The sequence below is a fragment of the Numida meleagris genome, chromosome 2 (genome assembly GCF_002078875.1).
Source record: "Numida meleagris isolate 19003 breed g44 Domestic line chromosome 2, NumMel1.0, whole genome shotgun sequence".
Taxonomy (NCBI): domain Eukaryota; kingdom Metazoa; phylum Chordata; class Aves; order Galliformes; family Numididae; genus Numida; species Numida meleagris.
Genome location: NC_034410.1, coordinates 15,063,783 through 15,079,930, shown reverse-complemented (window position 1 = coordinate 15,079,930; position 16,148 = coordinate 15,063,783). Strand labels below are relative to the sequence as shown.

General features: G+C 36.6%; 1 protein-coding gene across 6 annotated transcripts in view; it reads right to left on the bottom strand.

The window, feature by feature from the left end:
* Nucleotides 1-16,148, bottom strand: part of ARMC4 (armadillo repeat containing 4) — an 80,194-nt gene that overhangs the window by 50,571 nt on the left and 13,475 nt on the right. For all 6 annotated transcript variants that reach the window (XM_021386548.1, XM_021386549.1, XM_021386547.1 and 3 more), the window contains one exon: nucleotides 25-171. In XM_021386548.1, coding sequence (XP_021242223.1) covers nucleotides 25-171 — 147 coding nt within the window. The remainder of the gene's footprint in view (nucleotides 1-24; nucleotides 172-16,148) is intronic.

The following is a 16,148-nucleotide window of genomic DNA, read 5'->3' as shown; positions in this document are numbered from 1 at the left end:
GCTCAATTCAACAAAGCTCCTTACCTGGCATTTAATTTCCTCTGTATCAAGCAAATTAATTAATACTTCAAGACATCCAATGTCTCTGATGGCCAGTTGGCAGGTTTCTTGAGTGAGGTTGAAGTCTCTCATTGCACACAATGCAATTACAGTAGCTGTTTGATTACCTCCCTAAAACACAATAATTAACATATATAAAGTGTATTTAACATAAAACTTAATCTCTTCTACTAGTAAAACTACTTCTAAAGGAGAAACTTGTCCATTTATTTTTTTTATTCTATGTTGTTAAATATAGACATAATAAGAAATGGAATTACTGATGAAGACTTCAAATGACAGGTAGATTGAAGAGAGATCATTAGCACTGGTGACAAATGATTAATACCGCCTGTTTAGAATTGACTGGCATATTAGGTAGTCAAGTACTGAGAGTTTTTGTACAAGCAGATAGCAAAAAAATCACACAGTGAAGATACAGACATTTTAGAGAAGCTATCTACATTCTTTGCATTAGGGCTTAGAAGAAATTGGAGATTCCAGACTGGAATCTTTCTTCGGGGAGGACATTTCAGAGGACTTGTCTGAAACTGAAGTCACCGTAAAAAAGGTTATTAAAAAAACAGACACAACAAACAATAAAAATTTGCTATTACCAGACAGCATTCAACTGAGTTGAAAAGGAAACTGAGGATAAAACAGTTGACTGAGTACACGTGGCACATATCCTCTCGCTTTAAACTACCTGATAACCATAGTACCAGGATAAAACAAATGACTTTGAAAAGAGTTCAAGGACTGTCAGCCAAATATCTGTACTGGAAAATTTGGTAGACTGTAATAAAAACAGAATTAGTGGACACGTGCTTAAATAAGAAATTCTTGGTACAATGTAATATGAAGTCAGTGCAGATCCGTTAAAAGAAGTCCTGCCTTATAAAATTTACCAAGTTTTTGACAATGCTGATCTGGACATAAAGCTTTTCATAAAACCTCTCCCTAATAGCTTCCAAAGAGACCAAGTCACTATAATATAAGAGGGAAAGGTCATTATACAGATTACTAAGAATGACTAAAGTATAGGAAATTAAGAATAAGAACAAAATGTTAGGTCAATGAAGGCAGGTGGTTTAGTGAAGTTCCTTGGATCTCTGCTGAAGTCGTGAAATTCAAAATGCTCATAAACACCCTGGAAAACAAAAGCACTAGTTATTTAACAGAGTTTGCGGATGATATTACACAATCAAATTAAGCCAGTTGTGACAAACTACTAGAGATCCCACCAAGACTAAGCCAGAAATAAAATAGCGAATGAGAAAATGAGAGGTGAGGCATATCTGAAAAAAACAATCCTAAATCCAAAGATGAAACAGTGAGTTTTCAAACGACCATTCAAAATTAGATATGATATATTGTAGCTATAAAAACCTTGAGGTTGCAGAAGACGACAATCAAAAAAACCCAACAAAATATTAGGACTTATCTGGAAAAAAATCAAAACAGTCAGAGAATGTCACCACAATACTGTATAAATCCATGCTTGATGTGAACCTTAAAAACTTCATGCAATTATACAACCTCAGTTTCAGTAAGATTACTATTGCAGTGTAAATGTTTGAGGGAAGAACAGCAAAATAATCCAAGGTTTTTTCAGTCTAGAAGAGGCCTTCAGAGTTAGGGATGGTATTGAGTAGGATATATAGGGACTGACTGTTCAGTGTCTCTTTTAATACTGATAAAATCTCTTTTAATAAAGAGATATAACAGGAAATACGTTAAAAATAAATAAAAGAAGTTGGTTCCTAAAAAAAAGGTATTATACAAGTAGAACTAGTTGCGAAAGGATTCTGTCTAAACTAATAGTTTAAGAAGAATGAGTTCATGAAAAATTATCAATTGACAGTAAGTAAAACCATAAATATCTCACTTAGTTTCCAATTGCCTGAGCTAAAAATGGGTAGGGACTGGGAGAGTATTAGAGAGGCTTGTGTTTGCCATGTTCCTACTCTGCCCCGGGCATTCACTTATGGGCCTGGGTTTCTTCTTCCTTGGTAGAATACCAGCAGAGTTCACACTACTGTAAGTTATGCAGCAAAATTTCCCACATTTGTGAAAATCAGAGGTTAGGCCATCTGGCATGCAAGAGGTGAGCTTTAAGCAAAAAATAAAAAAATAAAAAACTTGTTGTGATCATGCTATCTCCCTTCCTGTTGCAGTCAGGATATTGGGCTACACTGACTTACAATCTGCCCCAGACCACTCTTTTTCACATCCAAATTCAAGGTCATCTTCTTACATACGAAATAGAAGTTCTTGTAAGCCTGCAAAAAGTAGGTGAAGGTATTGTTTATTCATAGTGAAAGAATACAACTGTGAGGAAAAGACATGATCACAGAACAATCCAGCAAGCCAGCATGATGTGTGATTATTTGAAGTTAAAGGTACTCAAATTTACATGAGGAGTAAAGTCTAAGTTTTTCACTACATTGTTAATTATCCTTTGGAAGAAATTATTTAAAGCGATGTTAAGTTCTCCAGCAGTGGGAAATTTTTTCAGACAAGATTGTATGTTTTTCTGAAAGACAGGCACTATCTTAGCAACCACAACTACACTGAGACTAAGAAAAAGATAAAAAAAATACGTCCCTTGGTAGGCAGAAAGTTAGACCATATGATAACAATGGATTCTTTTGAACCCATAATACAGATTTAATCAAATCAGGTATGAATCCAGCTGCAGAGAAATTAGGAGGGTTGAGCTACAATGGAACTGCAATAGAAGCTGGAGTGCATAAACAACGACAGCTAGTGCTCATGAGGAAGTTACAACTTAGTGCACATAGAAAACCAACTACTTTCTCAACCTCCCATACATCCCTGAATTCCAGAGAAGCCTTGGTTCACATCCAGATCTGAACTGTGCCAACCAAGCCCATCTCCTTTAAATGACACCTCTGAAACTGTCTAGGAATTGAGGCTCCAGACACCCTCCAGAAGCAAATAATTTGCTAATCTGTGCACAACATTTTGAAATATAGAATATATAAAAGAAGAGTAATGTTTGCTGAAGTGAAACAAATAGATCCAACAAAAACATTGACATTTTGCAGCATATCTCTAAAATGTAAACAAACAGTAAGACAAATACCCTGTAAAAAAGTATTTATATTTAACACACTCTTCAGCAGATACCATAAAAGGCAGTAGAGAATCACCGGTGAGAAAATACTTATGAAAACAATATGAGAAAAATACATCATAAAGTTTCAGACTGGTAAATTTTAACAGACAAAACATTTTTGATAATCGATGAAGAATACATGGATTGCTCTTCATAGCTAATTTTTACTTAAATTTCTTGTAACTACAGATATCCGTAAATTTTGCAAGAGCAAATTGTTTAAATGTAGTTTTTTAACATCTATAACATATATTGTACTGAAGAAAGAAAGATTCCTACAATTTTATTGTATTATCTTTAGTTTTGTTACATTTTTATTTCAGAAGAAAATTAAAACTTTTAATTAGCTTTAAGAACATATTTTGATCTATTTTGGAGACAACATGCCCTACAGAATAAAGAATTGTAACAATTTCTCAAATATTTTCCTAAGGAAATAAATCTGTCCACATATCAAAGTTTCAATGATCTTTTTTAGCAAAAGGCCATAAAATATGATAGCAAAACTACACAGGATATTCTGTAGCTCAAAAGAACTAGCAGTTATCCTTTTGTAAAGTTTATTATCTCTCCATATACCTTATACTTTGATATTTACTCTGTTTTGAATTATATTGCTAACATGTGATGTCTCTTCTTTTGAGAAGTGCTTTTCCTATAAGGAAATTACATTTACACATAATATAGTAATTCATGCTTCACTTGTCTTACATGCACAATGATTGGCATTAGATATTTAATATGGCCCAAATTTTACAAAATAATATAGAAAAATAAATTTGTATTAAAAATAGAACAGTATATGAAATATATCCATGCATTTAATTTTTTCAGTTTCAAAGCTGACACTGAAAACACACAACTTACATTTTTTAAATAAAACTACAGTAAAATCTTGTCATATGTTCTGAAGCATCAGTTCTATGAAATAAGACATTATAGTTTCAAAAACTACTTTTTCTCTCCTGAAGTTGTTATTTTAGCAGTCTCTTAGTACTTACAAATGTTAACATGCATAGAAATAGTTACCTCTCCTCTTAGTTGACATAAAATCTGCATCATGTTGCTATACCATTTGAAATCTGGTGTGTTGGATTAAAAATAAACTCTACTGGCAGATCAATAATCATTTTCAGGCTTCACATTAAGAACAGATTTTATTTAAAAATCTGACTCTTTTATATGTTGGTATAAGATACATACACGCAAATTGAATGAAAATAAAACTTTATCACTGCTACACTATCAGCAAAACATCTTTTGTGAAACGTATGTAATGTCTCTATTCTGGTACTCAGAGCTCACAGCTGAGAATTACAGAGCTATAAGGATAGCTACAAAAAAAAAAATAGAACATGTAGCAAAGCTTCTGTTTCCCTTGCTTTTATTTTTTGAAGTGTTTAACTGAGCACTATTATAATACTATAACGCATAGATTAATCTACTTAAAACTTTTATGCATGAATACAAAGGCAGCTGTATTAGACAATGATCATATACACATTTGATATTTGTGAGTAGCATCTCACTTTGTGTTGGGAGGAAGATTGGGAAAAGATCTATACGCAACCTTCCCCAGAAAATTTCTTCATTACAGGACAGGGTGTGGAGTCTATCTTCACATTCTTTCCCCAACTTAAAAGGGTATTTCAGGAATGGTGAAAGCTACAGAGGTGTCATGCAAAATTTGATGCGTTATCTTCTCATTCCTAAAAAGGTTTTCTGAAGACAGCTCCTCACTGTTACTTGTATGTTCTGAATTCTGTGTGCCCATCTGTTTAACTTCACACCTGGGCATCACAAAATACATTTGAACTGAACAGAGACACATTGTCAAACAATTTAGATCTGTGTATAATAGCTTGTTTCCAGTTATTTCACAATCTTTGCCATTTCCAATTTTCAGGAGTGCTTTCATATTTACATCCAGAACTCTAAAAAAAAAACACGTTGACCAGTGCTTGGTAGTCAGTTCAATATTAGGAACAACCTTATTTGGTGATGTTTCCCAAAATATTCATCAGTCAGTCCATGCTGACTGCACAGCAAGATGCAAGATTACGTAGGATGCATGAGCTTTTGTCTGCATCCAGGTCCCCTTTTCACTTGCTTGTTTAGTGTGCTACCTTTCTCCATTTAAAAACCACCAGACTTTCAGAAATTTCTCCTTTGGGTCTCAGAGAATGCTGGGCATTGCTTTGGGAATATTCAAGTACCTTCTGACACCTTCTGGCAAGAGTGCATTCCAATATAGCACACCCCCAACGCACTGTTTAGAGATCTCATCTTCAGTTTTCTCCTCAACAACAGCAATGGCAGAAGGACACATTAAGAACAGCTACAAAGACAATCGTGTTCTCCACGTTCATTGTGGGTAAGAGATGGTGGGGTTACACAGTATCAGGCCTGATCTGTGCCAGTTATTAGGAATAAAAATAACATTCAGAATATCTGTATTTTGAATACATTGTTTCTAGTAGTCATGAAATCTCCATTGCAGAAAAGAAAATATTTGTCAAGATGACACAAATTAACAAAGAATTATTCATTTTTGTTAATAAGTAGGAGTAAATGTCTTCTAGGCCTATTTTCTATTATTTTCATGAACTTTCATTAGCATGACATTTTATGAATATATGCATTTTTATCTTTCGTTGTCTTAAACAATCTCAATTACACTGTAATAATAGATAAGTATACAGGATTAAGATTTCAACATCACATCTCCCATCCTATGTAAAACCCTTCCTAATCAATATAGAACTTCAGATTTTGGAACTATGATCTCAGCTCAGTAAGACTAAAGAAGAAAGATACAGAATTTCCTCTGGAATAATGTATGGAAAGGATAAATATCATTAAAGCTTTTGCAGATGTTCTACCAGCAGTCAGAAACACTGGCTCTTCAGATAGCCGAGACTGTACAGGAGACCCACGGAATATCTAAACCAATCATTTTCATCTGGTACAGTCCAAGTTACGGGATGCATTGTTCTTTGCTTTTTGTTTGAACCCTCCAACACCCTATATGGCACAACTGAGCCACTGTGACTGATAGAATAGGGTTTTACATAGCTCTTCCTATAGCAGATACTTGTATAAGAATTTACAAGCGTCACAACAGACACTAAAGAAAACATGGTTTTATGAGAAAGGCACTGCACCCAAACTCAGGACACCAGAGGTACTTCTGAGTCCTTTGACAGAACTTCTGTCTGTTACAAGCCAGGTGCTTTCTCCCAGCAATTCTGTTCCCCACTTCCAAATGAAATTAATACACATGATAGGAGTATAAATAATAAAAGTACTAACAAGGATATAATGAAACAGATTCCAAGTGTGTTGCCCAATTCATAGGAAAACATACGTACACACATGGAAGAATAATATTATAATGAAGTTGCAACACATTTCAATTTCTTGAGACAAAGAAAAAATAAATGAAATATGTACAGCTTTTGACTCACAAGCATTTCTATAAACATGATACCTATTCAAAGGTGTTTTTTAAATTAATTTATTCAACTTGTATGTGGATTTAGATGTTATGACTGAATATAACCAGAAAAGGAACTCACAGAACAAAAACACGGTTAAACTGGAATCCCAGCCCAAAATGCTACTCTCACAAAACAAGGAAGCAAAAATAAGTAGTAAAGTATAAAACAGAATTCTTAATGTAAATCTTTCCAACATTTTGATTTTATATTGAACTTGACTCTCTCAAATCTCAGATCATTTTGTAATTTATTGCTGGAAATGTAAACTAAATTTTGATAAAGCTTAATGGAAGACTGAGTACTGCAGTACAGTATGCATGATATGCTTCAGTAACGCAATTTTTCTATGCTAGTGAACCTCTAAACATTTAGTTTTGTTTTGGTTTAAATACAAGTTCCAATTTTTCATTTTAGTTTATAAAACATACAAGCTGCAACTTGTTAGAGATGAGTTATGGACAAGTATAACTCAGTTGTGGAATAATTCCCTTCCCCACTTCCTGAATCTTCTAGAGTTCTTGGGCTACAGCCTGGCAGTGCATAAACCATAGAGGTTAGTATAGCTAAAGCCAGTGGAAAATAACAGCCATCACAAAAATAACACAATCCAAAACGTTTATATTGGACTACAACTTATAGTGCACAGAAGTTGTGTGATTTTAGATGCAGATTAATTCCTTTACCCAACTCCTATGTCACAGCAGCAGAAGCAACATACGTGCTAGGACCCAGCCACAGTGAGCTAAAATTGTCATGATCTTTTATGAAATTGAAAAAAGTGACTTTTGAAACAAAAGAATAAATCTATTATTATTATTTTCTGAGTGAACCAGAAGGTTTTCTTAAACAATGGGATTCCTTCTTGAAAACTCTCCCTAGACATACATTCATTCTGTTAACTTCCCTTTTCTGATGCATAGCAATTGGATCCAATTATAGAGGTGAAGAGTCAATGCAGTTCATGTGCAAACATATATAGTGTCTTAACAATGCAAGGTTATCTTCTGCCCACTTCTGAAATTTTCATGTTAGTAGTGTATTTGTTCTCCATTTGCATCTAGACAACTTTGTAGCGACAATGGAGCAGTCTTTCCAAACCTAGAGAAACTTGCTGAGAAAAGTAATAAGATTATACAGTGAGCAACAAACCCACAGTCCCATTATGATTTCTAGATCAGACTGCAGCAACATATGTTAATCTGAGATTTAATCTAATAGATCAATCAGAAACTACTGCTATTGATAAATGTAATTATTCAGGAGAATGTGTAAACACTGAAGTCATTCAGAGTTTTAGCTCTGGCTTAGGTTTTAGCTACTACACACTATCCATAGTACCTTTGGTAGCCATACCAGAGTTCAGACTTCAGTTTATCTGCCAGAGTGTCTCAAAGTAACCATATCTACACAGTAAGTCTTAGACTGTCTCCAACTCAAACCATAGGCTTCCAGTGACACTCCAGCATGAAAGACTTCAGCTTCAACAACCATCCAAAACTTCCTCTACCCAACGTAATGGTTCCTTTCAGCATATATATATTGCATGACTTCATCTTCCACCATTCTCTATAAGAGAAGCCACCTTCCTTGGCCTTGGTACCACCAGTACACTGACTTCAGCTTCCACTGACACAGATGCAGTCCATTACCAAGTGACTTACCTCTGCATTTCTAATAAAAGGACCTTGTTTATGCAAAGTAACACTTCCTCAGGCCAAACCTGAAGGAGATTGCTCACTCATTTGTTTGTACCATGACATACCAAATCTCAGTTACTGCTCTGCTCTCTCTTCACTTTCAGAAGAAGTTGCTCTGGAGAGCAGAGACTTACACACTTAAGTCACATGCAACAGGACAGTCATTCTGTTCAGTGCTCCCTGGTATTTAAATACAAAGCTTTCTGCCTTCCCACATAAGTGGCCAAAAGGTCTGACACATCTCTGTAGAAACGATCATACTAATTTCTATGATCAAGAAAGGAATCATTTTGGGGTGGGAACTCCACTGCATGCTGCTATTAAAATTACTGCATCAATGTCATCAAACACATACTTACCCTGTCTAATGAACATCGGAAACATGACTAACACCATTTGTAACTTGACATCTTCAGTTGTGAGATTACAGAAGATATTCATATTTCATGTTGCTGCTTGCTCTGAAGTAATGGCAACTATGTATATAAAAAGATTGCTCTTTCTGTAATAACCCAGAGATTGCAGATCCATCTAATATTGGACACAGCGCATGTGCGCACTGCACCCAAGCCTGAAGCATTTCTGTTTTCTTCAGATGTAGAGTATATCAGTGATTGCAGGATACCTGTATTGCTGGTGAGTCTCAATGCCCTGTACTGCCACAAGCCAATAGTGCCTATATAAACAATACAATGCCTTCAGCTCTTGCAGGTTGATTCACAGTTACACTTAATCATGAGATGATTGATTTTAAACAAATATCTGTATACTCCATACTCTGAACAAGGTTTTCAGCAGACTTGACAACTTCTGCAAGGGCAGCAAAGAGTCCTTTTACTAAATTTAAGGAAGTCGACTCATGGCATTCAGGACTACATTTAACCTAAAACTGCTACAGTACTATACTGTTCCGTTGCAAGTAGGCTATCCCCTTAAATTTAAGTATTTGAGCTCAGTTACTGCAAACATTTTTGCATATAGGCTTCCTTCCGCGTGACATCAGTCTTTACCCACCTTCTTTCTGCCCTTTGCACCTTCAGTTTCTGGTGGAAGTCATAAGCAATGCGCATGATTCACAAGCTCTCATGACAAACTTAACCAACTGTGATGCTTCATTGGTCTTCACAGTGAGCGTTCTGGACTAGCACCTTTGATCTGTGCATCCCTCTCACCCCATAAAGATATCCTTTATGCTGCCAATTAACAGGATGGAAGGGGTGTCTCTACCAAGATGCCATTCAGCTTCTGTTTTGTTTAACAGATCCATTCAAACAACTTAGCAAATAAGTTAGAATTCAGAAAAAGAAATTCAACCAAGGCTGCCACAGAGATAGCTAGGCATACAATGTGTGACTGAGTAGGCAAACAGGGAAGGCTATAACCCCAGAGCACCTCAGCCAATGGGGAAAGTGGAAGGGTCTTGTGTGACCAGGAGTTAGGGAATAAAAGGAGTTGCATCTTCTAAAATTGTTGTGAGATTCCTCAGGAATTTCTGTCCGTGGGCCCTCCCCTTATTTGAATAAAGTTACTTTTTCAGAACTCCTCTGTCTCCTCTTTGAACATCAACAAATGAGACTTTCCACACACTATGTACTCTCCCTCCTGTTGGTCTTGTTTGCGCATAGGTATCCTTCCAAGGAAGGAGAAGAACTGCAGAGGGATAGGAAGAAGGATTCTAAACACTGAAATGAAGCTGATGGGCAGATGTAATAGCAGCGCTAAGGGTACCAGGTATGCTTAGAAAGCCAAAAGACAGCAACTGAAGAAAGAGATTTAAGGAAAAATGATTTTGGGAGAACTGCTAAACATGGATAGCCTTAGCTTGCAAGAAAAAAAAAAAACAGGCTCTCAGAGACATTATGTGCCAATATGACTATGTAAGAATAGTCATTTGGGCTAATATAGACTGAAGTAAGGCCAAGATACAAAATTAAAAGTGATTATTGGGTAAAAAGACCAAACGTGCTGTCTCTCATGAAACAGTAAGCCAATAACTTAAATTTATACAGTTCCTTAAAGTAAGGACATTTGTACTTTAGTGATCAAAAGGTAGACTGCATCTGAGAAGAAATCATTTGATTTTTGTACTTTCTTATTGCTCCATTTCAGCCAGGTGTCATAAAATTTGTTGCTTTGTTTGGACAGCTAATTCCTGCAAATTTCTTCCATATGTTTATTTACTCTTGCTTTTCGCCAGAATCCCCATAGTTTCTCTCCCTGCTAACCATAATGGTGTCAGAAGAATTATCTTAAAAATGAGAGGATGCTTTGCAGCCCACTCCTGGAAGAAGTCTAAAAGCAATGCAGCATATGTTGATAAGAAAGCAAAATGCTGTGCAAAGCCATTAGGTCTGGTCTACTGAAACTCTTAAGAAGAACCAGTAGCAAGACAAAGCTATTAGACAGTGATCACATGCATACTATCTACATAAACAAAGCTCAAGCACAGCTCCCAAGCTGGATAGGTCAAAGCTAGAGCACAGATAACTAGCCTATTGATTCTTTCTAATAAAGGACTGCCAATTTGTTTTTAAGTCTGTTAAGTAAAAGGTTGATCCTCCTCAACACGAGCTAGCAATGTGCACCAGCAGCCCAGAAGGCCAACCGTTTGTTGAGCTGCATCAAGAGAATTGTGACCAGCAGGTTGAAGGAGGCAATTCTGCCCCTCTACTCTGCCCTTGGGAGATCTCACCTGGAGTACTGCATCCAGTTCTGAGGCCCTCAACACAAGAAGGACATAGAATTGTTGGAGCACGTCCAGAGGAGGACCTTCCAGTACCTGAAGGGGGCTTACAGGAAAGCTGAGGAGGGACTTTTTAATAAGGGAATGTAGCTACAGGACAAGGGGAAATGGCTTTGAACTGGAAAAGGGTAAATTTAGACTAGATATCAGGAAGAAATTCTCTGCTGTGGGGATGGTGAGACACTGGAACAAGTTGTCCAGCAAGGTTGAGGATGCCCCCGCCCTGGAAGCATTCACAGCCAGGCTGGATGGGACTTTGAGCAACATGGTCTAGAGGGAGTTGTCCTTGCCTATAGCAGCAGAGTTGGAACCAGATGATCTTAAAGGTCCCTTCCAACCCAAACTGTTTGATGATTCTTTCATGTTTTTCATTGAATTTTACTTTTTTTTTTTTGCTGTTTTTCTCTTTATTTCTGTCTTGCCTCTCATCACGACAGCTAGGAAACACTTAGGAACGGGTGATCCTTAGGACAGTAATTAACCTCTACTACACAGAAATTCATCAGAGTTGGTGTTTATGGTCAAAAATCAACTGGCAGTTACATATTTTATATGTCTCTTGTGATTAGGAGTGATTGTTTGTACAGTATTTTGAGGAGAGAGCTATGCAAGTTCTTTAGAGCTGCCAATTATAATAATAATATGAGAGTTCTCCCTTTGCCAGTATTTCCTACCCAGTAAATTTATCATAAAAATTCTTTTTCATGACCAGCACTGGCTAAATTCTTAAAAAATACATATCTTAACTACAAAATGTAGTTTTTCCATGTTTTTATCCCACTATTTCTTCAGCATTCACATTTTTTACAGAAATTTAAAAGAAAATCTCAGCTAATACCAGAAGATGGGAACAGGAGATGTTCACGTACAGTGCAGAAGTGAAGGATATAAAAAGATTACTTGCCAAAACTGAGTTAGGTTAGCCAAATATGTGCCTAGAAACACTAGCAGGTGGCACATGATTATGTCTCATATGTTCGGTATTTTCTGAAGAATATCAGTCTACCATTTAGCCAAACTACTACAAAATTATTTTTTCATCTTGATCCTTGAGTTCAGTTGAATAATCTCCAACACATACTTTCATAAGGGCAGATGAAAGGTTTAGTGTTAGATACTCTACTAATAAGGTCCTCTAAATTATCTGCAAATGTGAGTGTTCTGAAAAAAATGCATCATGCACTTGTAAAATTATTTTACATAAAGATGTTTTATATATCTTCATATGAAATAATTTAGTAGCTAAAATATACTCAAATACAAGCCTTGCTAATGTGATAGCATAAAGAAATAACTGTTATCAGTTTTCCACAGACTGTGGAAAAAAAATGTGCAACTTATTTCCTATGCAGATTTCATATTTTTGCTGCCATTTTTCTACTATTAGATTCTAATACTTGCTTCTATTACACATCTAGGGCTGGATTTCAAGATTACAGATAAATTCCTTTAATAACATTGCAAGCAAAGTAATTTTGAAGTTGGTTACATATCTACCCAAATTCCTAATTTCTGTGTTAATCATCAAACTATCCAATTACACAGTTCTACCCAACAGTAAGTCAGTCTTCCTGGTAAAATGGAAGCCAAATTTTAAAAGACAGTTAGTTCCTCAGAAATGGTATTTGCAATTCTCTGGGCAGTTTGATATTCAGAGATATCTGAGAACACCCAATTTTAGACTTTTTCTATTACTACCAGAAAATATTTAAGCAGTAATGCAATACATAAAATAACTAAACCAGCAGTTAATGTTTTAGAGATACACTGCAACACTAATGCCATTTTTCTTTTCTTGCAAAATTTAAAATAACTTTTAATTAGTTTCACTTCAAATTAATCAGTATTGGAAGACCATTTTATTCCTTAGGCTAATATGTTCAGGTCTATTTTAAGGATCAGTATTTGAAAGTTAAACAGAATTACTTTTCTGCTATTTCCAAAATACAACTGATTTCTTAATCCATGCATACTTAATAAAATTTTAAATCAGCTTCATAATGAGTACAATGCAATCTTAATTATATGGAACATTTCCAGTATCACTGTAATTTAAGAAAGCTACATTTCTCAATTTAGCAGTTAACAAAAATACTGTGCCTATCCTCTACTTCACACAAAATTTGAAAAGAAACTATAAGCCACATCAATGTTTAACCAAGAGTCATAAATTTATAATTGATTCATTTGAAAAAGTTGCTGTATACATGACCCGTTATACTTCAGGAGGGCTGAGATTGCTACATAACACTCCTCAGCTAATCTTTCATTTGCAGAAGAAAATAATTGGTTGTTTCGAAAGGCTGAATGTTTCTCATAAAATGTAGTGGCAGAAAAGTTTCAGATAACTAAAACCTCAGACCTCAATTACAACAAGTCTCAGATTATAAACAAATTATGATTGACTACTAATGCATAATAGAGGACTGTGTATGCCACTGTTGCTGATTCTCCTTTCCCTCTAAGCAGAAAAATGTCACATTGCAAACCCCACAGAGTGCAAAAGAACTCCCAAACACACATGCTTCTGCCATTTAAGACTGTGATCTGGACAGTGTGTCCAGTGTTCCAAAATAGGCTCCCTGTTTCTGTAATAGGTTGAACCTTCCTTGACCACACTTCCTTTCATGCACACATGGATTTCCTGCACTTTGATATGCCCCAACCATATAAATTTCAATCTCCAGATGTCTCTCTGCCTTTTCCTTGGGAAGAAAACCCTCCCACATTGATCATCAACAATATCTACATAAGCCTTTCATTCCAAACTCTTCATCTTTGCTCCTGGCAGAGCCTCCCTGCATATTTTCATTCTTTCACCTGCATTTTTAACCTTTACATTTCTTTCCCAAGAATGCTAGTACCCTCCATGTACAAAAATCTCAGCCAAAGAACCATTGTGCCTTCTTGCAAGCGCCATTTCTGTAACTGATGAGTTTGAGCTCCTCAAGAAAGTAAATCCTGCCACCAGTCACAGGACAGTCTTCTGCCGTAGCTCTGCTTCACACTGCAAAGGGGATGATGGGCTGTAGCTCTTTCCCAACCACTACTCGCTGCAACACCTGCATTATAAGAACTTGACTCATAGCTTAAATTTCTTTGAAATTCATACTTTGAACAAGTTGCCTAGGAAAAAAAATTAGGACTTTTAGATAATCTGGAGAGAAATAAAGGGGAAGGGGCAAAGACCAGAAGGAACATTCCTATATATTCTTGTTTTCCTGGTTTGTCTGCTGTCTTTACATAAGGCAAGCCCAATACAGACAGGTTTCATGCCTGATAAAGAAATGTTGCATTGAGGTAGCAGTCCTCCAAAGATCCTGTATCTAGCAGTTATTTCAAACTTTTCATGCAATAGATATTGCCCCTTCCCAACCACCCACTACTATACAGCATCAGGACACATATGTGCCTGGGAGCTGACATTCAAGGTTCTACTCAAGGTACATTCTCCCTAGCTCATGTGCAGCACCACAGCCTTTCTCCAGCTCCTGGACCTGGCACAAGATGAAAACAGCTAGTGAGAAACATCAAATTAGTTCAAGTATGACTCCGAAGGAGAAAAGAAACAATGCTTTTCCAGGAATAAGTTTGCGTGGACTGGAGTAATTTAAAACACATACAGAATTAGTGGTTATTTTATAGGAAGGGCAAGACTTGACTGATTTTACTGGTGTATTCCTGACATATAGCCAAAAGTAGAATGCCTTTCCAGGTAAGAAACTGAAGAAAGAATTCCATAAATGCTATGGTCCTGCAGAGTTCTATCCAGAGCTTACCCTGATGTAGCAATATACATAAATCCATAAATCACATCATTACAGGGAACCAAAGCTGAGCAGCACAAGGGCTTAAAGGATTAGAAACTTATTTTGGAGATTAGAGTTGTTCCTGGTGCAGTCACTAGTCCCAGTTCATCCCAATTTTATCTTCTAACTGGTGTAATGCAATGGAAAACACAACAATGACAGCAGAGCAGTAAGGTCCTATGTTATGTTACACCAAGCGAGCATTTGCTCAAATGCAACAACTGTGGGCACAGAAATAAAGGAAAGGATCTACTTACCTTCAAAAGGCCTCAGATACGCAGGGATCTCTAGCAAAATATCCTTGCCTTCCCTGCCAACCCTCAAATAAGGTCTGGGAAGGGGTGGATCCTGGCTCCACTCCTTCCAGTCACTCAGAAGCATTGCATGCACCTGAGCTCCCCTAGGTTGCCCCTGCCTTCCTAGCAGGTGCTCAATCACTGGTTCAAGCCTTAACCTAGTATTTCTGCTACAGTTGGCAACAATCATATTGGCAATAATAAGTGGTCAGCAGGCAGCACAAAGTATTACGCCCCAGCTCTAACCACTATTTTGTTTTGGTTTTTTTTTTTTTTTGGTAGATTGGTTTTTGGTTTGGTTTGATTTTTTTCCTAGTGAACAAGAAAAGAAGATAAATCCCCATTTCTAGCAAAAAAGTTGGTGTAAAATATGACCCATTCACTCTATTCCTTAATTTCTTTCACACGTAAAATATAGTCCTTCCCCCAAAAATCTAATACGTCAGAAACACTATTTTAACAGATAATGCAAAATCTGAACTAAGCTGTAACAGTACAATTAACTCAGGAGAAATATCAACAGTTCTTCATTCCAAATTTACCAAGTCTAGTCCCAAAAGATTCCTAACACAACACCATCACCAAGCTCACTGATCTCCCCTTGTTGCCCATTCTTAAGCCAATGGAGAGACATGGCAATAACACACACACTCTATCTTCTGTTTCACAGCTCTGGGAAGCTTGAAGGTAGGACAAGGAGCCAGACCACAGAAGCAGCTGCTTCCCAGTGGAGCAATTCCAACATGGCTGCTCTTTCCCAGAAAGAGGGCGAAACAGAGAAGGGCAAAAAGTCAGAAGGGAATTTCCCCTGTATTAGAATTTTTGTCCTTGTCATTGTCTGCAAGTACAATTCACAGGACCCAGCAAGTTTGCTTCATACAGGATGCAACTTTCTTTTTAAGGTGGCAATCTAACAGAGAGA